General features: G+C 52.5%; 1 protein-coding gene across 1 annotated transcript; it reads left to right on the top strand.

The window, feature by feature from the left end:
• The first annotated feature begins 6,440 nt into the window (after positions 1 to 6,440).
• On the top strand, positions 6,441 to 22,405 carry FIGNL2 (fidgetin like 2). The gene is made up of 2 exons (XM_054293560.1): positions 6,441 to 6,471; positions 20,208 to 22,405. Exon 2 carries the CDS (start codon positions 20,219 to 20,221, stop codon positions 22,403 to 22,405), a length of 2,187 nt encoding a protein of 728 aa, XP_054149535.1. The 5' UTR covers positions 6,441 to 6,471; positions 20,208 to 20,218.
• The last annotated feature ends 2,601 nt before the right edge of the window (positions 22,406 to 25,006 follow it).

Below are 25,006 nucleotides of genomic sequence, written 5' to 3'. Positions count from 1 at the left end.
TCGGGGTGCAGCCAGAAGGCCCTTCCCAAGCAAACGCTTGCTAGAAGAATCTAGAAGAACCATGCTGAGGGTTATAAAAGAAAAATCTAGAAGAATCACGCTGAGGGTTATAAAACAGACTTTTTGGCATTGTGTGGACTTGGGACATGGGATCTCCACAACCACACCAGCTAATGATGGGGTAAACCAGCCTCTGCAGGTCCCTCACGCCCTGCAGACCTCATCAGGCCTCTCCTGTGTCCAGGTGATGGACACAGCACCCAGCTGGACCTTTAGTGGGTTTGACATTCAAACCAGGTGACCTCCAAGGTCCCTTCCAACCATTGACATTCAAACCAGGTGACCTCCAAGGTCCCTTCCAACCATTCCAGGTTTGACATTCAAACCAGGTGACCTCCGAGGTCTCGTCCAGCCAAACCAGGTGATGGACACAGCACCCAGCTGGACCTTTAGTGGGTTTGACATTCAAACCAGGGGACCTCCAAGGTCTCCTCCAACCATTGACATTCAAACCAGGTGACCTCCAACGTCCCTTCCAACCATTCCATGTTTGACATTCAAACCAGGTCACCTCCAAGCTCCCTTCCAACCATTCCACCACTCCAGGAGGCCCTCAGTGGAGGTCAGAGCCCGTTCCTCGGGCAGTGTCCAGCTGTGGCCACTCTCCCTCTGGTTTGGGCCACCCATCCCAGCTGGTTTGTCCATCTGAGGTGAGGAGGCCGCTGAGCATTGTTTTACTTTCACGGGGACGCGCAGGGGCCGGCGAACAAACGCGAAGATTTGCAAACCCACAAAACTCCGCCTGCTCCAATTTTGGCCCGTGTTGGGGAGCAGTCGTGGCTCACCCAGCCCTGCTAAATTAGCGCCGGGCTCTGCATTCCAGAGTATAAATATCTGCCATTGTCGTGCTGAGGAATGCGAGCGTGGTGCTGGTGGAGGCTAAAATTAAAGAGCTGCGGCTGAGGCATCTCGGGTTACCAGAAACAAGACTCCATTGTGCTGCGGGAAGGGGACTGGGAGCGTTTAGAAACCGCTGGGGTTAAACACGAGGGCCAAACGAGCCTTTAATGACAAAATTTGGGCTCGTCCCTGGAGTTAAAGCCCCGCTCTGGGTCGCAGGGAGCCCCATCAGGCCCCGCGAGGAGGAATCTCAGAATCTCTGGGAGTTCACCCCATTTTCCAAGGGGATTCCATCGTCTGTGGGTGTCCCATCCCCTCCAATCCATGGCTTTAAGCCAGGTTTAAATTAAGCCAGTTTGGGGCTCGGGGGAAGGGGCTGTGAGACCCCAACCCCGAGCTTGGCCCCACGCTCGGCTTCACACCAACCTCAGCTGGTGTTTATGGGCAACGGGGCCACTCGTGCCAAGGAATTTTGGGCCCCCTGGAAAAATAAAAACTGGGGAAAAAGGGTGGGGAGGGATTGTGGATTGTGCTGGGGCTGCACAGATGGTGCTTGACCGCCCAGGGTTCCCCTGTGCTGTGGCATCCTCGGGGAAGCTCCACCCTGCTGAGTCCTCCAGGAGAAAATCCAAATTTTCACTTCAGCGGAAATATTTCATTGGCTGAAAATAAAAAAAAAAAAAGGGTGAGAAACCAGACAGGAGTAGGAGGGATGAAAGGAGTAAAAAAAAAAGGCAGATTTGTGGTTATTCGCTGTTTTTTCCGCGCTGTTTTTATTGGGATGCAATTCTTCGTGAATGGGGTCAACTCAATAAAATTATTAATAAAACAAAAGTGATTTATTCTAAAATAAAATCAGGTTTGCACTGGCAGTTCCTGGTTCTGAGGAGCAGCCATGGGACGCAGCTCAGCAGGCTGGGATTGGGATTGGGATTGGGATTGGGATTGAGATTGAAAAACTATAAAATTTAAAATCTATAAACCTAAAACCTGAGGCATCACAACATGAATCTCAGAACTGCAGCCTAAAGCAGTGCAGAATATGAAAAAATATAAAATTTAAAATCTAAAACCTGAGGCATCACAACATGAATCTCAGAACTGCAGCCTAAAGCAGTGCAGAATATGAAAAAATATAAAATTTAAAATCTAAAACCTGAGGCATCACAACATGAATGTCAGAACTGCAGCCCTAAAGCAGCACAGAATCTGCTTATATAAAATCTAAAATAGATTTTATAATGCCCTAATAGAATATAAAATCTAAAATTTAGTCCCAGCCCCAGTTTAGGCCTGGCTGGAGAAGCTCCCGTCAGCCCCGAGGATTTTTAAGCACAACCAGATGTGGCAGCCCGAGCTGTTAAACTCAGAGTTGTTAAACTCAGAAATGTTAAACTCAGAAATGTTAAACTCAGAGTTGTTAAATTCAGAAATGTTAAACTCAGAGTTGTTAAACTCAGAGTTGTTAAACTCAGAAATGTTAAACTCAGAGTTGTTAAATTCAGAAATGTTAAACTCAGAGTTGTTAAACTCAGAAATGTTAAACTCAGAAATGTTAAACTCAGAGTTGTTAAATTCCCCTTTGTGCTCCGGGCAGGGCCGGGGGGTCCCGGGGGTCCCCAGAACCCCCCGAGGGCACCAATAATAATAAAGAATAAAATAAAGAATAAAATAATAAAATCAGTAAAATAATAATAAATATGTAATAATATATATAATAAATAAAATAACAATAAACCAATAAAATAAAAATCAATACTGACATATAAACATAAATAATAAATAATAAATAGAATAATAGAATAATATTGTCCCATGTGACACACTATCCTTGGGACAACTCTTTTATTCCTGCAGGAAAATATTCCTCGTGCCACATCCCCCAGTTCCTGCTCATTTACCAGTGTGGAGTTTAAATAGAAGTGTGTAATATCACAAAATAGAAAACTTAATTTTTTAGAATAGTAATAGATTTAGTAATATATATAAAATGTATATGATTATATAATTGCATATTATATAATATTATATGTCGTATATATTAATAGATATAGTATTATAAAATTATATATTAATATACATATTTATATATATGTATAATATATATAAATATATATATTATATATAAAACAAGATAGAATATTTAAAGCAGTAGCTACTCCTTCTTCTTCACCTCCTTCTTCATAAGAAGTGTAATTAGATAAAAAAGCCCACAATGCAAGCACGAGTAATTTATTATGTTAAAAGTAAAATAACTGAAGTGTCGTTTCTTAATTACAGTTTACCCTTTAAAAACTTTGTAGAAAGAGACAAATTTAATTTGATAGCTTGTTACTAAAGTACTGTAAAATTCACAACTTATTAGAAAATATAGATTTATTCATATAATATAATGATAATAATAATATAATATCTTGTTCTTGTTCTTGTTCTTGTTCTTCTTCTTCTTCTTCTTCTTCTTCTTCTTCTCCTTCTCCTTCTCCTCCTTTTTCTCCTCCTCCTCCTCCTCCTCCTCCTCCTCCTCCTCTGGACCAAACTTATGAAACTATTAAAACCCATGACCCCATTGTCAATTTTTTTGAGTTTTTTCTGCCCAAAATCTACCTGAAGGCCCTTTAATAAATATAAATAAACCCCTTTTTTATTCCCTAAATTCTCTGATTTTAGGGTGGCCCCAAAAAGGCACCAGAGGGAGGTGTCACCCCTCCATGAACCAGCAGCAAAAACCCCCCGGTGCACAGCCCTGGAATTTTCATATTTTGGTTTTTAGAGCCCAAAGCGAGCTGAGGAATGCCTGCTGCCCTGTGGGAGAAGAGAAATCCCGGAGTTCCTGAGGAGAAAGTGTCAGCATGGATTTCTGCTGATGGTTCCTACTGCTGATCAAACAGGGGAATCATTAACGAATTGGGGCTTTTGATTAATTGGAGTTAATTTTTGAGAGGAATCGTGAGGAGTGATTAGTGCAAATAAACTTTGTGACCCCTCAGTTCCCATCCAGCTTAATGAGGTGAGGCTGAACTCTGTGGGCAGAGCTAAAAAATCCAAATTTCCCCGTTTAATAAAAGGCAGTTTATACCTAGTGAAACCAGAACTGCAGTAAATGTGGTTTTACAGCTGGTTTTATGGCTCGCTGGGATTCGTGCCACCACATTCTGGTTTGGGGACAGCCAAAGCCACAGTCCTGCAAGTTCTGGCTCTGCACAATCTGCTGTGGGAGGCTAATTAATTCATTAATTAATTAATCGAGGTGGTTGTGTCATCCAGGAGGGCCCAGGCAGAGATTTCTGCAGCTCCAACACCTGAAAAGGACAGAGGAATTCAAGGACAGGGAATTCTGCCCCTGAATTGAAAAATATTCAATATTCAAATATTTTGAAAATTGAAAAATATTCCCATTCTGTCCCTGAAAAGAAAAATATTCCCTAATTACTCAGGGATGTGACAATGTTGGGATGAGGGAATGATGGCACGATGTGATTCCGTCAGATAAAAGCCTAGGCTGGTTAATTAAAACAGATCAGGTGTTCCAAGAGAAAAAGTGAGGCAGCTGCAAGGCGTTCTTGGGGAAAATCCACCCAAAAAGGGGAATTTTAGGGCTGAGAAACAGATTTTTTTTTTTTTTTGCCTGGAGCTGCAGCACAGCTGATCCCAAAGAGCAGAGTTTTCAGGGGATATGGGGGTTTTCAGGGGAGGATATTGGGATTTTCTTAGGGGTGGATATTGGGATTTTCTTAGGGGTAGGTATTGGGATTTTTTGGGGGTGGATATGGGGGTTTTCAGGGGAGGATATTGGGATTTTTTAGGGGAGGATATTGGGATTTTTTAGGGATGGATATGGAGATTTTTTAGGGGTGGATATTGGAATTTTTTAGGGGTGGATATGGGGGTTTTTAGAGGGTGGATATGGGGATTTTCAGGGGAGTATATGGGGGTTTTCAGGGGTGGATATTGGGATTTTTTTAGGGATGGATATGGGGGTTTCAGGGGGTGGGTATGGGGTATTTGAGGGGTGGATATGGGGGTTTTCAGGGGGTGGATATTGGGATTTTTTAGGGATGGATATGGGGGTTTCAGGGGGTGGGTATGGGGTATTTTTGGGGTGGATATGGGGATTTTCAGGGTGGATAACGCCCTAACAAACAGTCATCCCATGGCCACGTCCCCGGGACACACGATCCTTGGGGCAACTGCTTTATTTCTGCATGGTAAGCTAATAGCAGGAAAATATTCCAGGCATTTGGGATTTCGGCTGCGCAGCTGAGCAGGACCCGGCCCCGAGCAGGGCCCAGACCCAAGCACGACCCGGCCAGACCAGGGCCCGGCCCGAGCAGGGGAGAGCAGGACCCGGCCCCGAGCAGAACCCGGCCAGGGCAGAGCCCGGCCCCGAGCAGGACCCGAGCAAGGCCCGGCCCCGAACAGGGGAGAGCAGGGCCCGGCCCCGAGCAGGACCCGAGCAAGGCCCGGCCCCGAACAGGGGAGAGCAGGGCCCGGCCCCGAGCAGGACCCGGCCCCGAGCAGGACCCGGCCCCGAGCAGGACCCGGCCCCGGCCCCGAGCAGGACCCGGCCCCGAGCAGGGCCCAGCCCCGAGCAGGGCCCAGCCTCGAGCAGGCCCCGAGCAGGGCAGGTCTCCCCGCGGGGCTCGGCTGCAGCCTCGGGGCTGGATTTGGGGTGCAGGGTCAGGGAGTTTTGGGGTGCAGGGGTCAAGGATTTTGGGGTGCAGGGCCAGGGGTGTTGGGGCGCAGGGGATTGGGGTACACAGATCCCGGGGTGCAGGGATTGGGGTACATGGATATTGGGATGCTGGGGTGAAGGGGATGGGGGTACAAGGATCCAGGGGTGCAGGGGATTGGGGTACACAGATTCTGGGTGCAGGGGATTGGGGTACACGGATCCGGGGGTTCAGAGGATTGGGGTACACGGATCTGGGGGTGCAGGGGACTGGGGTACACGGATCTGGGGGTGCAGAGGACTGGGGTACACGGATCCGGGGGTTCAGAGGATTGGGGTACACGGATGTGGGGGTGCAGGGGATTGGGGTACACGCATCCGGGGGTGCAGAGGATTGGGGTACACGCATCCGGGGGTTCAGAGGATTGGGGTACACGCATCCGGGGGTGCAGAGGATTGGGGTACACGGATCTGGGGGTGCAGGGGATTGGGGTACACGCATCCGGGGGTGCAGGGGCTCGGCTTGCGCGGCTGCCGGGACTCTGAGGGTTGCCCCGGGATGCTCGCGTCAGACCCGGGGCGCTCAGAGCCGCCCGGATCTCTGCCGGCCGCTGCCCCTCGGGCCGGAGCGCAGCGCGCCCCTCGCCATCCCCGCCCCGCCCCGCCGCGCCTCGGGGGCGGGCTGTGGGCGGTGGGCGGTGGGCGGCGGGAGGCGGGGGGCAGCCCCAGCCCAGGCCCTGGCCGCGGCCCCGGCCCCGGCCCCGGCCCCAGCCCCAGCCCGGCCCCAGCCCCCGCCGCCCGCCCGGGGCCGCCGCGCCGCCCCGCATTGTCCGGGCGGCAGCGCAGGATGCGGCGCCCTCACGGCCTCCCGGGCTGCGCTAAGGGCCCGCCGGCATGAGGAGGTGAGTGGGGATCCGGGGGGAACCGGGGGGATCCGGGGCGGCCCCGCCGAGCATCCCCGGGGCGCCGATCCCGCCCCGCCGCCGCCTCTTTGGGGGGAAAGCGCGGAGAGCTCGGGGAGGAACCCGAGCGCTGCCGGGGAACGGGGCAGCCCCCGCTGCCTCGGCCTTGGGCCCTCCCCTCCATCCCGGCTTCCCCAGAAAGGTGCGGGAGCTGCGGGGGTGACATGCGGGGAGCGGGAGGTGTCGGCTGCGAGGGGAGCCGGGGCGCAGGGGCTGAGCTAAACCTGAGCCTGACCCTAAATGAAGCCCAGAGGGTGCGCAGGGTGCTGTGGATTATCCGTCCGTCCATCCATCCATCCATCCATCATCCATCCATCCATCCATCATCCATCCCTCCCTCCTCCCTCCCTCGCCCCTGGAACAATGCCGGCTCCCGCACGTCAAGCGCACGCCGGAGCGCTCGCCTTCAAAACACTCGCGGCATTGAGGAGCTGAAGGCGATTTTGAAATGGAAGCTTTGCCTGAAATCCCCTAAATCTCCTTTTTTTTTTTTTTTTTTTTTTTTTTTTGGAAGTTGGCATTTTTTCACTCAGGGGAAAAGAACATCGGGAAGGGTTTGAAATCACTTCATGCCGCGTATTCCAGTTTAAATTCTGGGTTTGGAGGCGCCATGTGCTGCTTCACATCACTCCTAGTTTTACTCCGGGATCCCAAAAATCACCATTATCACTGAACGCATCCTGGTTTTGTGTCAGATTTCGTGTGTGGAGCGGAATTTTGGGCAGAATTGGGTGTTTGATGAGGATTTGGCTCTGGGGGAGGGTGCGGGGCGCTCTGATGGCTCAGGATGAATTTCCTGATGGGAATTGATGAGGTTCCTCCCCATGTGGGTGCTCCGGCGCCTGTTTGCTCTCGAGGTGCTTCTGAATTAAACATTTCGCTGGGGGCCGAGGCCTGGCAGTTGTTTATCCCATTAAACATTTGTTTTAGCTCTCTCCAGCAGAAGTGTGTTGACATTTTCTCTTGGGGGACTGCCGGGATAATGAATGGCACGTACTGTATTGTGCTCCCTGGAAAGCCACGGGATCCTGCAATAACATAAACACCCAGGCCTGAATTCATCCCCCGTCCCAGGGGAACGGGCTCCGTGTTTACATCCACGCAGCTCTCATTTCCATTATGAAAATATTAATTACTTATAATTGTTATAAATACGGATGTATTCATTTTATTGCTGACGGCTGCGGTTTGACTCCCTGCTCTGCGTTTTGGCAGTTTTGGGGAGGGGAAGGAGAGAGCCAGGTGGGTCCCCACAATTCCTGGAGTGGGGAATTGGGGAGCAGCCACAGCTCTGTCCCCTCATTCCTCCGGAGCAGGGAAGGGGAAACAGCCTCTGGCTGTCCCTGCTTGGAATTCCTGGAGCAGGGAAGGGTTGGAATTCCTGGAGCAGGGAAAGGTTTCAGCTCTCCCATTTGGGAAATTCCTGGAGCAGGGAAAGGTTTCAGTTCTCCCATTTGGGAAATTCCTGGAGCAGGGAAGGGTTTCAGCTCTTTCATTTGGGAATTCCTGGAGCAGGGAAAGGTTTCAGCTCTCCCACTTGGGAATTCCTGGAGCAGGGAAAGGTTTCAGTTCTCCCATTTGGGAAATTCCTGGAGCAGGGAAAGGTTTCAGCTCTTTCATTTGGGAATTCCTGGAGCAGGGAAAGGTTTCAACTCTTCCAGCTGGGAATTCCTACAGCAGGGAAAGGTTTCAACTCTTCATTTGCTAATTCCTGGAGCAGGGAAAGGTTTCAGCTCCCATTTGGGAATTCCTGGAGCAGGGAAGGTTTCAGCTCTTCATTTGGGAATTCCTGAAGCAGGGAAAGGTTGGAATTCCTGGAGCAGGGAAGGGTTTCAGCTCTTCCCACTCAGGAATTCCTGGAGCAGGGAAGGATTTCAGCTCCCATTTGGGAATTCCTGGAGCAGGGAAGGATTTCAACTCTTCCAGTTGGAAATTCCTGGAGCAGGGAAAGGTTTCAGCTCTCCCATTTGGGAATTCCTGGAGCAGGAAAGGATTTTGTGCTTGGCAGCTCAGAATTCCTGAAGCAGGGAAGGGTTTCAGCTCTTTATTTGGGAATTCCTGGAGCAGGGAAAGGTTTCAGCTCCCATTTGGGAATTCCTGGAGCAGGGAAAGGTTCTGTGCTCTCCTTTGTTCTCCCGCCGGCCCCGCTGCATTCTTCCCTTTTGCCATTATCATTTGGGTTAAACAGAGCGTTGTGTACCATATGGATCATGTTAACAATTGCTTATCTGGAGCCGGTGTTTTCTCCTCTCTGCCTCCTCCCTCCTCCCCTCCCTCCTTCCCTTTCCCAGCCCTTTTTCCCCTCCTGGGGCTTTGGCAGCATCTTGGCTTTGGTTGTGCTGTCAGAGTTCCTTAATTTCCAGGGAAAAACGTGGAATAAACGCTGAGAAATCTCCGAGGTGTTTTCCCTGGATGCTGTGGGATGTGGGATTTGGTTGTTGAGGAGCCCAGGGATGAGCTCCCGCCTGCTGCAGCTCCCTCTCTTTTCTCCGTTTGATAGCTGGGCTCTGGCCTGGGGGTGCTTTGCCTTTCTCATGGCCTGACCCAAGCAGGGGCTGTGCTTTTCCCAAACCTCTGCTCCCAAAGCACCTGCAAAACTGCCTGAAGGTTCCGAGCCCTCTCCCCACATCCAACCTCCACTCCCAGCAGCCACAGGAGGAGAAAATCCTAAAGGATTTGGATTTTTTGGGGTGAAAGCTGAGTGGCCGTGGTGTCACTCCATCCTCCTAGCTGACAGATATTCCTGAGGGCAGGAAAGTTCCCATTGCTGGATCAGGGAATAAAGCTCTCCCCATTCCCAGTCCTGAAAACCAGTTTATCCCCACTGTGAGTTGGTTGCCACAGCTCCTGGAATGTTGTTTTTTCCCTTTGGAATTGGCTTGGTCGTGTCGTGGGGGGGATTTTCTCCTTTTTTCAGAGTCCTGAGTGGGATCCTGGATCTTTCCCTGCCCCAGGAACGCCATCCTTGGTGTGCACAGGGCGCTGGGGCTGCAGGAGCTGGAAATCCTGCGGGTCCTGTGGAGCTCAGCTCTCGCAGCAAAGTTTATTTTATTTATATTTATATTTATTTTTATTTTACAGCTGAGGGTGCTGTAAAACCTCCCCTGGCCTTGCGTCCCAGCAGCAGCTGGAATCGAGGTCACTTAAATTGTCCCCACGGCCCAGGGCCTGCCTGGGGCTCTTATCAGCAGCCCCAGATCTTTATGGTGGCCCTGATAAAGGCACTGACAGAGCTGGAGGATGCCAAGGAGGGATTTTCCTCCTCGAGGAGGGCAAAGCAGAAATGTTTGGTGCATTCTGGTGGTGCCAGCGTGCTGCTGGTGGTGCCCTGGGGCTGGGATGCTGGGGGTGTCCCTGGGGCAGCATTTTGGGGTGTCCTGTGCAGGTGGAATGTCAGCGTGGGCTCTGTGGGCAGGATGTTCACCCTTTATCCCCAGGGTGGGTGCTGGGGTGTCCTGCCTGGATCCAGATGTGGAGGTTTGCACCCTGGTCAGGATGCTGAGATTTCCACCCTGGATCCAGATGTTGGGCTGTCCTCTTTGGTTCCAGATGTTGGGCTGTCCTCCCTGGATTGAGATGTGGAGGTTCCCTCCCTGGTTCCAGATGTTGGGCTGTCCTCCCTGGACCCAGATGTGGAGGTTTCCTCCTTGGTCAGGACTTGGAGGTTCCCTCCCTGGTCAGGATGTTGGGATTTCCTCCCCGGTTCCAGATGTGGAGGTTTCTTCCCTGGTCAGGATGTTGGGGTCTCCTCCCTGGCCAGGGTGCTGAGATTTCCACCCTGGTTCCAGATGTTGGGCTGTCCTCTTTGGTTCCAGATGTTGGGCTGTCCTCCCTGGATTGAGATGTGGAGGTTTCCTCTCTGGTCAGGATGCTGAGATTTCATCCCTGGGTTGAGATCCTGGGGTCTCCTCCCAGGCTGGGATGACAAAACCAGTTTGGGGTGCCCTGTCCAGTTTGGGATGCCCTTTCCAGTTTGGGGTGCCCTCTCCAGTTTGGGGATGCCCTTTCCAGTTTGGGGTGCCCTCTCCAGTTTGGGGATGCCCTCTCCAGTTTGGGGTGCCCTCCCCAGTTTGGGGGTGCCCTCCCCAGTTTGGGGTGCCCTCTCCAGTTTGGGGATGCCCTCCCCAGTTTGGGGATGCCCTTTCCAGTTTGGGGTGCCCTCTCCAGTTTGGGGTGCCCTTTCCAGTTTGGGGTGCCCTCCCCAGTTTGGGGTGCCCTGTCCAGTTTGGGATGCCCTTTCCAGTTTGGGGTGCCCTCTCCAGTTTGGGGATGCCCTTTCCAGTTTGGGGTGCCCTCCCCAGTTTGGGGATGCCCTTTCCAGTTTGGGGTGCCCTCCCCAGTTTGGGGTGCCCTCTCCAGTTTGGGGGTGCCCTCTCCAGTTTGGGGTGCCCTCCCCAGTTTGGGGTGCCCTCCCCAGTTTGGGATGCCCTCTCCAGTTTGGGGTGCCCTCCCCAGTTTGGGGATGCCCTTTCCAGTTTGGGGTGCCCTCTCCAGTTTGGGGATGCCCTTTCCAGTTTGGGATGCCCTCCCCAGTTTGGGGATGCCCTTTCCAGTTTGGGGTGCCCTCTCCAGTTTGGGGGTGCCCTCTCCAGTTTGGGGTGCCCTCCCCAGTTTGGGGTGCCCTCCCCAGTTTGGGGATGCCCTCCCCAGTTTGGGGTGCCCTCCCCAGTTTGGGGTGCCCTCTCCAGGTTGGGGACACCCTCCCCAAAGTGGGCACCCCTCTGCCATGCCAGCCTCCCTGACCTGTCCTACCCAGGCCATCCTTTTCCCTCCAGAGAGAAAAGAGCCGAAATTTTGGTTTTTTTTCCTTTTTTCCTCAAGAAAGTGAAAACAAATATCAGGACAAGCTGCATTTTACTCACATTTGGTTTTCCTACAAAAAAAGCAGCTGAGGAGTGGCTGAGTGAGGAGGCTCTGCCTGCCCTGTGTCACTGCTGGGAGGTGACAGCAGCTCCAGCCTGGGGACATTGGGGACGTTGCAGCTGGATCCTCTCCCTGGCATTAAATTGGTGCCTTTTGGGGGCTACCTAAAACCAGAGAATTTAGGGAACAAAAAGCAGTTTATTTATAATTTATTGAAGGGATTTCAGGTAAATTTTGGGCGGACAAAGTCCCAAAAAATTGACAACGGGTCACGGGTTTTCACATTTATGTAAGTTTGAGGCATTTGTATATTTGAGTTAATGTTCCAATTACAGCTTCAGTAATGAAGGGATTTACCCCAAGTTTTCTGCCTCCAAATTACATTTCTTTGAGGCACTGAGGTGTCCTTGATCCCCAGCCTGGACAGGAATTGTTGTGTCTGCCCAAAATGTGAAGGCAGCAGCTCCCACTGCACATGGAGATTTAGAGTTCTGCACTGAAGAGCTGCAGGATCACAAATACATTAAAAATATAAATTCTGGATTCCCAAGGCATCAAATCTCCCCATTTCCCAAGGACCTTTTTGGACACTTTTTGTGCATCCTTCCCACCAGAACATCCTTCTCCTCCTTTTGCAGAGATTCTGCAGAGCACTTAATTGTTACAACAAACCCCTGGCCAGGTAATAATTAGCATAGACTCCATCATTATGCTCATTATTCTAATTAGCATAATTAGAATAATTAGCAGACTTCTGATCCACAGAAGGCTGATCAATAATAATCTTTATCTTTACAATATATTATAGTATATATTATATATACAATATTATATCAATATATCAAAATATAATATTTTATTAACCCATTGCTTTTTAATATCTTAGTACACTACAGGTTAAACTGCTTGCTCCTTTAATTAAAACACCATCACTGGCTAATTAAGAAGCCACCCTTAGGTAAACAAACCTCCATAACACATTCTACATGTTCACAACAAAGGGTGCAGCAAGACAAGAATTATTTAATAATAATAGCATAGGTAATAATGGCCAGCTAATAATTAGCATAGACTCCATGATTCACAGAATAGCTCCATGATTCACAGAATAATTAAGAATAATTAGTGTAATTAGAATAATTAGCAGACTTCTGATCCACAGAAGGCTGATCAATAATAATCTTTATCTTTACAATATATTATAGTATATATTATATATACAATATTATATCAATATATCAAAATATAATATTTTATTAACCCATTGCTTTTTAATATCTTAGTCTCCTACAGATTAAACTGCTTGCTCCTTTAATTAAAACACCATCACTGGCTAATTAAGAAGCCACCCTTAGGTAAACAAACCTCCATAACACATTCCACGTGTTCACAACAAAGGGTGCAGCAAGACAAGAATTATTTAATAATAATAGCATAGGTAATAATGGCCAGCTAATAATTAGCATAGACTCCATGATTCACAGAATAGCTCCATGATTCACAGAATAATTAAGACTAATTAGCGTAATTAGAATAATTAGCAGACTTCTGATCCACAGAAGGCTGATCAATAATAATCTTTATATTTATCTTTACAATATATTATAGCATATATTATGTATACTATATTATATCAATATATCAAAATATAATATTGTATTAACTTTTTAATATCTTAGTTCACTACACTTAGTTCACTTGCTCCTTTAATTAGGACACCATCATTGGCTAATTAAGAAGCCAGCCTTAGGTAAATAAACCTCCAAAATACATTCCTGTTCACAACAAAGGGTGCAGCAAGACAAGAATTATTTCTCATCCTTCCCTCTGATCCTCTCACGGAATTTTCCAGAAGGGTTCCCGGCCTGGTTGTGTTTCTGTGCGCGGCCCGGGCGCCGCTGCCGCAGCTCCTGGCTCTGGTGCTGCTGCTGGAGTGGGACAGTGTGGCTGTGATTGGTGCTGGGAGGGCCAATGGCCGCAGAAACGGGTAATTAAAGTAATTAAAGTAATTAAAGGCCAGGGGTGAGGCCGGGCCACGCGCGGGGGTGACGGGGTTGGGTGTGCTCTGAGGGGCTCGTTCCTCCTCGAGGATGCCAAGGAGGATGCCAAGGAAATTGAGTGTGCTCCGAGGGGCTTGTCCCTCCATGAGGGTGCCAAGGAGGTTCAGTGTGCTCTGAGGGGCTCATCCCTCCAGGAGGATGCCAAGGAGGGTGCCAAGGAGGTTCAGTGTGCTCTGAAGGACTCATCCTCCCTCCACGAGGGTGCCAAGCAGGATGCCAAGGAGGTTCAGTGTGCTCTGAGGGGCTCATCCCTCCAGGAGGATGCCAAGGGGGTTGGGTGTGCTCTGAGGGGCCCGTCCCTCCACGAGGGTGCCAAGGAGGGTGCCAAGGAAATTGAGTGTGTTCTGAAGGGCTCGTCCCTCCACGAGGGTGCCAAGGAGGGTGCCAAGGAAATTGAGTGTGTTCTGAAGGGCTCGTGCCTCCACGACGGTGCCAAGGAGGATTGCAAAGAGGTTGATGTGCTCTGAGGGGCGCATCCCTTCATGAGGATGCCAAGGAGGGTGCCAAGGAGGTTGAGGGTACTCTGAGGGGCTCGTCCTTCCACGAGAGTGCAAGGAGGATGCCAAGGAGGATGCCAAGCGGGTTGATGTGCTCTGAAGGGCTCGTGTCTCCACGAGGATGCCAAGCAAGGAGGTTGATGTGCTCTGAAGGGCTTGTCCCTCCATGAGAGTGCCAAGGAGGATGCCAAGGAGGTTGAGTGTGCTCTGAGGGGCTCGTCCCTCCCTCCACGAGGGTGCCAAGGGGAGTGAGTGTGCTCTGAAGGATGCCAAGGAGGTTGGGTGTGCTCTGAAGGGCTCGTCCTTGGCACGAGGGTGCCCAGGAGGATGCCAAGGAGGTTGATGTGCTCTGAGGGGCTCGTCCCTCCACGAGGGTGCCAAGGATGGCTCTGCCCCTGCCTCCCTCCTTCCCCCTGAGCACAGCTGGCAAAAGCAGAAATGGTCGGTTCATTCCAGTGGTGCCAGCGTGGTGGTGATGCCCTGGGCTGGGATAAAGGGTGGTGTCCCTGGAGCAGGATTTGGGGTGTCTCTCTGGACCAGGATTTTGTGGTGTCCTCCTCAGAATGGATTTTGGGGTCTCTTTCTAGACCAGGATTTTGGGGTCTCTCTGGATCAGGATTTTAGGGTGTCCCTGGACCAGCATTTTGGGGTGTCCTCCCACAGAAAGGATTTTGGGGTGTCCTCCCTAGACAAGATTTTGGGGTGTCTCTCTGGACCAGCATTTTGGGGTGTCCACCTCAGACAGGATTCTGCAGTGTCTTTCTGGACCTGGATTTTGGGGTGTCCCTGGACCAGGATTTTGGGGTGTCCTCCCCAGACTGATGCCTTGAGAAGGCTGACTTAGAACAAAATAAAACAGAGTTAAAGAGCAAAGTTCCACCGTCTTCCTCATCATGATCACTTTTTAATGAGTGGCTGCCCAAAAGAGAGGAAAAGGAATTTTTTCTGCCTCAGGATTAGCTCGAGATGTGCTCCTGGCACCAAATTTCCCCATTTCCCAGCATGAATTTCCCCAGATTTCCCTAATCCTAATCCCAACCCCAAACTTTGCCCCCACGCTGCTTCCACCCTGTTATTCTTTAACATTTTCTGTTTTATTGGGCAGCAGCCTTGTGGTGTTTAAACCCCGTGATATAATATTTATATGAATATAAATTATAATATAATATAATATAATATAATATAATATAATATAATATTATATTATATTATATTATATTATATTATATTATAATATTTATATGATACAACATTATATAATATTTATGAGTATACATATAATATTATAATATACATTATAGTATATAATATATTGTATATATTATATATGATAATGTATATTATATTTACACTCATAAATAGTATAAATATATTTATACTATTATACTATTTATATATATATTTATACTATATATATACACTATTATACTATTTATACTAATATATGTAGTATATATATTTATATATATAAATAGTTTATATATATAAATATATATAAACTATATATATTTTTATATATACTATATATAAATATATATATAAATAGTTTATATATTTTTTTATATATAAATAGTATTTATACTCATAATAGTGTATATATTATATATACTGTATTATATATACTGTATATATATTATATATACTCATAATAGTGTATATATTATATATACTGTCTTATATCAATATATAAAAATATTTATTTTATTTTATATTTTATTTTATTTTATATTTTATTTTATTCCATTTTATTTTCTTTTCTCGTAATTTATTCCATTTTATTTTTCTCCCACCTTCCTTCTGTTGAACTCTAGACCGAAACTCCTCAAATCCACTTCTTGCCGCACCTCGTCGTTACCAGCACCCGGATCTTTTCCCCATTTCCCCCATCCTGGAATTCCCAGGCCATTTCCCAGGGCTGTGGGGGTCTGTCCTGGCAGTGACAGATGGGCCGGGCTCAGCTGCTGCCAGGAAGGACAGATGGACAGCGGCCCCGCGGTCACTCGCTGGTGTCCAGCTGCTCTGCCCTTGATCTCTGAGTGACCAGAGTGACCGTGGAGCCCGGCATGGGCACAGCAGAGCCCTGTGCCACGTGTGCCCTGGTGACAGTGCCACCCTGGGATGTCACCGCGGCTCCAAACACAAAAATCTTCAGGGGAAAACTCCGTGATTGCCAAAGAACCCTGCCCAGCTGGGATGGGGTGGAACCTCACAGCCTTGGCTGGTGCTGTGGTGACACCGGTGGGGTGTGACATCTCCAGTGTCATGGGTGGATTGTGACATCTCCAGTGTCATGGGTGGGTTGTGACATCTTCAGTCACAGGTGTGATATCTCCAGTGTCACAGGTGGATTGTGACATCCCTGGTGTCATGGTCGGGTTGTGACATCCTTGGTGCCATGGTCAGGTGTGACATCCTTGGTGTCACAAGTGGGCTGTGATATCTTAGGTGTCATGCTCAGGTTGTGGCATCCTCAGTGTCACAGGTGGGTTGTGACAGCCCTGGTGTCATGGTCAGGTTGTGACATCCCTGGTGTCATGGGTGGGTTGTGATATCTCAGGTGTCATGAGTGGGTTGTGACACCCTCAGTGTCACAGGTGGGTTGTGACATCCCTGGTGTCGTGGTCAGGTTGTGACAGTCCTGGTGTCAGGTTGTGACATCCCTGGTGTCAGTCAGGTTGTGACATCCTCGGTGTCACAGGTGGGTTGTGATATCTCAGTTGTCACAATCAGGTTGTGACAGCCCTGGTGTCAGTCAGGTTGTGACAGCCCTGGTGTCACAAGTGGGCTGTGATATCTCAGGTGTCACGATCAGGTTGTGACAGTCCTGGTGTCAGCCAGGTTGTGACATCCCTGGTGTCACAGTCAGGTGTGACATCCTTGGTGCCACAGTGGGCTGTGATATCTCAGGTGTCATGGTCAGGTGTGACATCCTTGGTGTCACAGGTGGTTTGTGACACCTCTGTGGTTTCGTTTCACAGAACAACAGGACACAGCCTTAAGCTGCACCACATGAAGTTTCAGTTGGATATTGAGAGAAAGATTTCACTGAAAAAGTGATAAAGTTCTGCAATGGCTGCCCAGTCGCCATCCCTGGGTGTGTTTAACAAAGCCTGGATGTGGCACTGGGTGCCAGGGTTGAGTTGAGCTGTTGGGGCTGGGTTGGACTCGATGGCCTTGAAGGTCTCGTCCAACCTGGTCATTCTGGGATTGTGCGATTCAGTGATTCTGGGATTCTGGGATTTGGTGATTCGGTGATTCGGTGCTCAGTGCGTTTTGGAAAAAGCCTGAATCCTCCAAGCTCAGCAGAGGAGGAGCCAGCAGAGGCCAAACTGATGACCACAGAGCCTGGATGACCACAGAGCTGCAGATGACCAGAGCCATGGATGACCATGGAACTGTGGATGACCATGGGCCCTGGACCCATGGACCAAGGCTGAGGGCAGCTGTGGATGACCACAGAGCTGTGGATGCCCATGAAGCTGTGGATGACCATGGACCCTGGATGACCATGAAGCTGTGGATGACCATGAAGCTGTGGATCACCATGGACCCTGGATGACCATGAAGCTGTGGATGACCATGAAGCTGTGGATCACCATGGACCCTGGATGACCATGAAGCTGTGGATCACCATGGACCCTGGATGACCCCAGAGCTGTGGATGACCATGAAGCTGTGGATCACCATGGACCCTGGATGACCCCAGAGCTGTGGCTTGGCAGCTCAGCCTGGCACCCGAGGGCTGGGATGCTCCTCGGGAATGCTCCTTGGACATGGACTGGCCAAAGGGATGAGACCCATCTGGATCACTCCCTCCACGAGCCAGCCCCTCTTCCTGGGGCTCAGGGGAATTTATCTGTGTTTAAACCCCACCTTCAGTGCATCCTCAGCCTGGATGCGTTTGCTCTTCTCTGCTTTTTTGCCCTCCAAACCCATTGGAGTCTCCTCTCGATCTCCCCAGGGGTGTGGGGTCATCACAGCCATCTGCAGATGCTGCCTGGAGGTCTCTCCACTGGGATTTTTTCCCAAAATTTTTATACCCCACCAGTGTGAGAATGTTCCACATGTGTGCAAACGTGGTGTGCCCTGCACACAGGGGCCCAGGACGAGCAGTCCCCTCTCCAACAAAGCCCCCCAGCTCCGTGATGCTGTCCTGCATCCCATGGCCTCGTGGCTGGAGCTTTTCCTGGGGTCTGGGGGGTAGGCAGCGCATCCCCACCCCATCCCCATCCCATCCCATCCCCATCCCCTCCCCATCCCCATCCCATCCCATCCCCATCCCATCCCATCCCCATCCCCACCCCATCCCCACCCCATCCCCACCCCATCCCCATCCCCATCCCCATCCCCATCCCCATCCCATCCCCACCCCATCCCCATCCCCACCCCATCCCCATCCCATCCCCACCCCATCCCCATCCCATCCCCACCCCATCCCCATCCCATCCCCATCCCCATCCCCATCCCCATCCCCACCCCATCCCCATCCCATCCCCATCCCCATCCCCATCCCCATCCCCATCCCATCCCCACCCCATCCCCATCCCCATCCCCATCCCCATCCCCACCCCATCCCCATCCCCACCCCATCCCCATCCCATCCCATCCCCATCCCCACCCCATCCCATCCCCATCCCATCCCCATCCCCTCCCCATCCCCATCCCCACCCCATCCCCATCCCCATCCCCATCCCATCCCCATCCCCATCCCCATCCCCATCCCATCCCCATCCCATCCCCATCCCCATCCCCATCCCCATCCCCACCCCATCCCCACCCCATCCCCATCCCCACCCCATCCCCATCCCCATCCCCATCCCCATCCCCTCCCCATCCCCATCCCCATCCCATCCCCATCCCCATCCCCATCCCCTCCCCATCCCCATCCCCATCCCATCCCCATCCCATCCCCATCCCCATCCCATCCCCATCCCATCCCCATCCCCATCCCATCCCCATCCCCTCCCCATCCCCATCCCCATCCCCATCCCATCCCCATCCCATCCCCATCCCCATCCCCGTCCCCACCCCATCCCATCCCCACGCTGAGCCGTTGGACACCCTCAGCGGTGCGCCCGCTGCAAACCCCCCGAACAAAAGCCCAGTTCAGACTCGCTGCTGAATAGATTAACAAGATTTCCATAATTAGGGCGGGCGGGAACAATGGGATTCTCCCTGCCCAGCCCCCCCGGCTGCCTTTGTCTTGTGCTGGGGATAATGGGCAGCAGCGAGGGTGGGAACCGGCCCGGCCATTTGGTCACTGGACAGTAATTTTCTCACACTGCCAAGGGGAGCATTGAAACATCTGTCCCGCTCCGCCGCTCATTCACGTCCCATTTCAGCCCTGACAACTCCTCCCTGCCCGCCGCCCTCCCCCTCGCTGCGTTTTCCAGCTTTTTTCATGGATTTGGGGTTTTTTTCTTCTCAGTCTTTCAAGGGGGGTTGTTGGCGCCTTGTGCCTGTGCATTCCTCCGAGTGATCCAGGATTGGGAACGGGGCAGGACGAGCTGTGCCCTTGTGGTGGGCTTCCAACCACAGCCTCCTCCAGGCTTTTGGAGGAGCAATTCCATCCCTGGGCCCACCTCTGGATGGTTTTTTAGCAGTGGGGTTCATCACTGTCCCTGTCCCAAAAGCCTGGGAATGCCCCTGGGATTTGTTGGCCGGGAGTGGTCACACACCTCTCCTGGTGACCCCAAATCCCTGGGCACTTGCAGCCTGACATTTCTGGGGGACAGAAGCAGCAGCAGCACTCGGCACCCGCTGAGCGAGGATGGAAACTCCCAGTGTTTAAATTCCTTTAAAAAATTGAAATATCAAGGAAAATGCCTTATTCGTCACGTGAATCATCATTCTTATTCATCACAGAACCAGCCAAATGCTCATTTTTCCCTTTAGAGCTCCTGGGCAGCTCCAGGAGGATCCCCTGTGCCTTTATCCATCAGGAGCACTTTGACAAATCCTTCTTAGCCTGACGATGGTCTCATCCCTTCATTATGAGTGACAACAATAATTTGGGGGGTACTGGGGGGGTCCTTGTGCCGCACTCCCTCCCTGCCTGCAGCCCTCAGGCCTGCAGATTATTTATTGGACTCGGTGATCTCGAAGGTCCTTGCTGATGATCCTGTGGATATCCAGAGTGAGCTGAGCAGGTGTTCCCGGCCCGGGGGTGTGGTGGGGTGAGGACAGGGGGATTTGGGGACACTCCATGCACAGCTCCCGTTCCGCTGCTCTCACCTGCGCTGTCCCGTGCCCACAGGTCTGTCGAAGATGCACTGGTCACCAGAGCATGCCCAGTCCCTGAACCAGTGGCCGGAGCAGCACCTGGACGTCTCCTCCACGACCTCCTCGCCGGCCCACAAGACCGAGCTGTACCCCAGCGCCCGCCAGCGCTTCAACTACGCCTGGGCCAACGACGACATTTCGGCGCTGACGGCCTCCAACCTGCTCAAGAGGTACGCCGAGAAGTACTCGGGGGTGCTGGACGCGCCCTACGAGCGCCCGGCCCTCGGCGCCTACGGGGATGGCGCCTTCGGCCCCGTTAACGGGCAGAAGGGCGACGGGGAGCCCTGGCCGGGGGCGCACGGCTCCGATGGCACCTACCCGCTGACGCCCATCCACGATGGCCTGGCCGGTGCCAAGGGCGTGGTGCCACCCGCCGTCCCTGCCGGCAGCGGGGCCATCGGGCTGGGGGGCTCCCCGGTGGTGTCGGCGAACCTCAGCGACCCCGTGTACCCCGGGAACTCCTGCGGGGCGGCTGCTGCGGGCTCCGGGGCGCTCGGGGCGTCCCAGGAGTACCCCTCGGGCTATGGGGGCGCCTACTTGCCCTCTGGCTACTGCGCCCAGCCAGCGGCGGCGCTGCCCCCGCCGCACCCTCCCGGCCTCCACAGCTCAGGGCTCCTGCAGCCTCCGCACCCCTCGCCCGCCCTGGTGCCCGGCTACGGCTCCTCGGGCCCCATGTACAACTATGCCAGCAGCAGCTACCCGCCCCAGCCGGGCTACGGGGGCATCCACCCGCCCCACCCCTCCGCCTCCTACCTGCCCTCGGGCATCGCCGCGCCCACCCCCATCCCGGCCCCGCCGCCCTCCGCCCGCCCGCCGGGGGTCCCTGCCTATGGCTACCAGGGCGCTGGGCTGGGCGCCCTGGCCGTGCCGCCCCTGGGCACCGAGGCGGCGGGCACGCTGAAGAGGAAGGCGTTCGACATCGGCGGGGAGGACGACGGCGAGGGCAGGTACAGGAAATACAGCTACGAGCAGCCAAAGTCCCCCTACCCCCTGTCGGACAACGGCGAGTGCCGGGGCAACGGCTTCAGCAGCAGCGGCGAGTCCCCCCAGGTGCCCTTCAAGCCCGGGAAGCGGCCGGCGGGAGCCGGGAGCGCCGAAGAACACAAGTACGGCGGGCAGCAGATGAAGGGGATGGTGTCACCATCCTACGGTGCCAGGGACACTCCCCTGCGGCCGGCAGAGCCCTTCGAGAAGTTCAGCCCGCCCCTCGCCAACGGGGAGCGGGCGGCCGAGCCGGGACCCCCCTTCCCGCTGCGGCCGCCCCCCAAAGCGCTGGCGTTCGGCGGTTCCCCGCTGGAGGAGCAGCCCAAGAACATCGACCCGCTGCTCCTGGAGCTGGTCAACACCAAGGTGGTGGAGCGGGGCCCGCCGGTGCAGTGGGCGGACGTTGCCGGGCAGGTGTCGGTGAAGGCGGCCATCGAGGAGGAGCTGCTGTGGCCCATCCTGCGGCCCGGCTCCTACAGCGGCGCCAGCCACCCGCTGCGCACCCTGCTGCTCTTCGGGCCCCGCGGCACCGGCAAGGCGCTGCTGAGCCGCTGCATCTCCACGCAGCTGGGCTCCACCCTGCTGCGGCTCAGCGGCACCGCGCTGCTGTCCACCTGGAAGGCCGAGGCCGAGAAGATCCTGCAGACCGTGTTCTTCGTGGCCAGCTGCCGGCAGCCCGCCGTGGTGCTCATCACCGAGGCCGAGTCCCTGCTGGCGGCGCGGGCGGGCGAGGACGGCGGCCAAGCGAGCAACCTCAAATCCCAGCTGCTCTCCTACCTGGACAACGTGGCTACCTCATCGGAGCGCGGCGTGGTGGTCATCGGCACCACGGCGCGGCCCGGCAGCATGGACGAGGCGTCGCACCGGCGCTTCGGCACGCGGCTCTACGTGGCGCCGCCGGACGGCGAGGCGCGGCGCCACATCCTGCGCCAGGCCCTGGCGCGGCAGAGCTGCCGCCTGAGCGAGCGCGAGCTGGCGGCCCTGGCGCAGCGCACCGAGAGCTTCTCGGGCGCCGAGCTGCTGCGGCTGTGCCAGCACGCCGGGGCCGCCGCGCGCCGCGCCGCGCCCGGGCCCCCGGCCTCCTACCAGGAGCTGGAGAAGGCGCTGTGCAAGGTGCGGCCTGCCCTGTCCCAGAAGGAGCTGGACTTGTTCCTCGAGTGGGATAAGATGTACGGCACCAGGCACTGATGGGGGCCGGACCTTGGGGCTGTGGGGACCCCAGAGCTGCAGGGATGGACCCCAGAGCTGCAGGGATGGACCCCAAAGCCGCAGGGATGGACCCCAAAGCTGCAGGGATGGACCCCAGAGCTGCAGGGATGGACCCCAAAGCCGCAGGGATGGACCCCAAAGCTGCAGGGATGGACCCCAAAGCCACAGGGATGGACCCCAAAGCTGCAGGGATGGACCTAAGGCCATGGAGACAGACCCCAAGGCCACAGGGATGGACCCCAAGGTCAGGGGGGCAGACCCTGAGGCCGTGGGGGCAGACCCCAAAGCCATGGGATGGACCCCAAGGCTGTGGGACAGACCCCAAGGCTGTAGGGATGCACCCCAATGTCAGAGGGATGGACCCCAAGTCTGCAGGGACAGACCCCAAAGCCACAGGGACAGACCCCAAAGCCATGGGATGGACCTCAAGGCCATGGGGACAGATCCCAAGGCCATGGGGACAGACCCTGTGACCACAAGGATGAACCCCAAGGTCAGAGGGATGGACCCCCAAGACCACAGGGATGGACCCCAAGGTCAGGGGGACAGACCCCAAAGCCATGGGATGGACCCCAAAGCCATGGGACGGACCCCAAAGCCACAGGGACGGACCCCAAAGCCATGGGACGGACCCCAAAGCCATGGGACAGACCCCAAAGCCACAGGGACAGACCCCAAAGCCATGGGACGGACCCCAAAGCCACAGGGACAGATTTGGGACATGGATCGGGGTCCCTGTGGGCTCTGGCTCTCTCCGTGGGCTTGGATCCCCCCTCACATCCCCACCTCTCCCCTTTGGGACCCCCAGGATTTCCCCCACAGGGCAGCCTCGCCCAGCGCTCAGGATAAGCTATTTATTGTCCTTTATCGTTCTCCCGACCCTCCGCGCCTGCAGCGGGGCTGGAGGATCCCGGCATCACCTTCAGGAGCTCCCCATCCACCCCAAAAGCTTTATTGCCATTTGTTTTAAAATTGATTTTATTATTCCCAACAGAAATACCTCGGGTGTCCTCGGAGCCCCTTCTCACCTTGATCAGGGAAAGGGGGAGATGCCCAAAAACCAGGGAATTTCACCCCAAAACCAGGGAATTTCACCCCAAAATCCAGGGAATTTCACCCCAAAATCCCGGGAATTTCACCCCAAAACAAGGAGGTTGCACCCCAAACAATGGGTTACACCCCAAACCAATGTGTTACACCCCAAAACCAGGGGGTTACACCCCAAAACCAGGGGGTTTTGGAGTAAAATGCTGTAGATTGTTGAATATCCTAGACTTGGGTTTTTATTTTTGTAAGGTCTGTAGTGTTTTTTGTTTGTTTGTTTGTTTTCTTTTTTAACTACTCAGGAAAAGAATTACCTCGGAAAAAAAAGAAAAAAACTAAAGAATGTTTTTTTAAAAACACTTTTTATCTTCTCAGAAAAGGAAAAAAGGAGATTTTTTTAAAGAGTTTTCCCACCTGGGACAAAGCTGCCTCCTGCATTTGCTTCCAAAGGGGGTGAAGAAAGGAAGAAATAAAAGGAGAAAGAAACTTGAAGCTGTTACAAAGATGAAATTTGAATGTATTTCAGGTGCTTTCCACATATATTATGCCATAATTTTATTTGAGATTTTGTTTAACATCGTTTATCGTAGCGTTTGGTGGAGTTTCGTGTCTTCAATGGAAAGTTTAGTGCTGTAGCTTGGGAGCTGTCGCTGGCACCACTTTTTGGAGCAAATTGGGCAAATCCCCCCCTTTCCCCCCAAAAAAAAGCCCAGCAGGGCTGAGTGAGGGGCTTTGCACAGAGCATGAACCCCCAGCCCATTCCTGAACCCTTTTTAATGGGGATTTCCCCATTAAAAAAAATATTTTTAATTATTTTTAGTGCTCTAAAGGCTCCCCCTTAGAGCAGCCCCCCCAAACCTCAGGGTCTGCCAGGTTTTTCCCCAATTTTCCCCAATTTTTCCCAATTTCTTATTGCATCCAGGGCATTACCTTTTGCCTCCCACCTCCAAAAAGTCGTGCTGGATTCCTGAAGACTTATTATTATTATTATTATTATTATTATCCTGTTCGTACACTCTCTGTAACCATTTCTACCTCATTTTGCAACATGTTTGTACATGAAAGTATTTAATTCATGTCTTATTGATGTCTGAGACAGACAAGCTCTAGGGATGGGACGGTCTACCTCAAGAAATGCTGTATTTTAAAATGAAAAAAAAAGGAAAAAAAAAAAAAGTATTACACAGTATTAAAGAGATTACCTGAACAATTCCTGTCCTTGGGGTGCTGTGGGGGGCTCCTGGGGGGGTTTGGGACCCCAGAAAGGGTTGGGGGTGATGGGGAAGGGTGGGCAGGGGTCCAGGGGGGCAGTTGGGAGTTTTTCATTAGGGAAACCCTGGGAGATCCAAGAAAATCGCAGCTTTTTCATCAGGGAAATCAAGAGAAATTGCAATTTTTTCTTCAGGGAAATCCAGGGAAACACGGGGAGATCCAGGAAGATCACAGTTTGTCATCAGGGAAATCCAGAGAAATTGCAGCTTTTTATCGAGGAAACCCAGGGAATCCAGGGAAATCCGTGGAGATCCAGGGAGATCC

This window comes from Melozone crissalis, unplaced genomic scaffold (genome assembly GCF_028551555.1).
Source record: "Melozone crissalis strain CALT ecotype California unplaced genomic scaffold, PUWL_Pcris_2 ptg000160l_1, whole genome shotgun sequence".
In the NCBI taxonomy this organism is placed as follows: Eukaryota; Metazoa; Chordata; class Aves; order Passeriformes; family Passerellidae; genus Melozone; species Melozone crissalis.
This window is presented reverse-complemented; position numbering and strand designations above follow the sequence as displayed.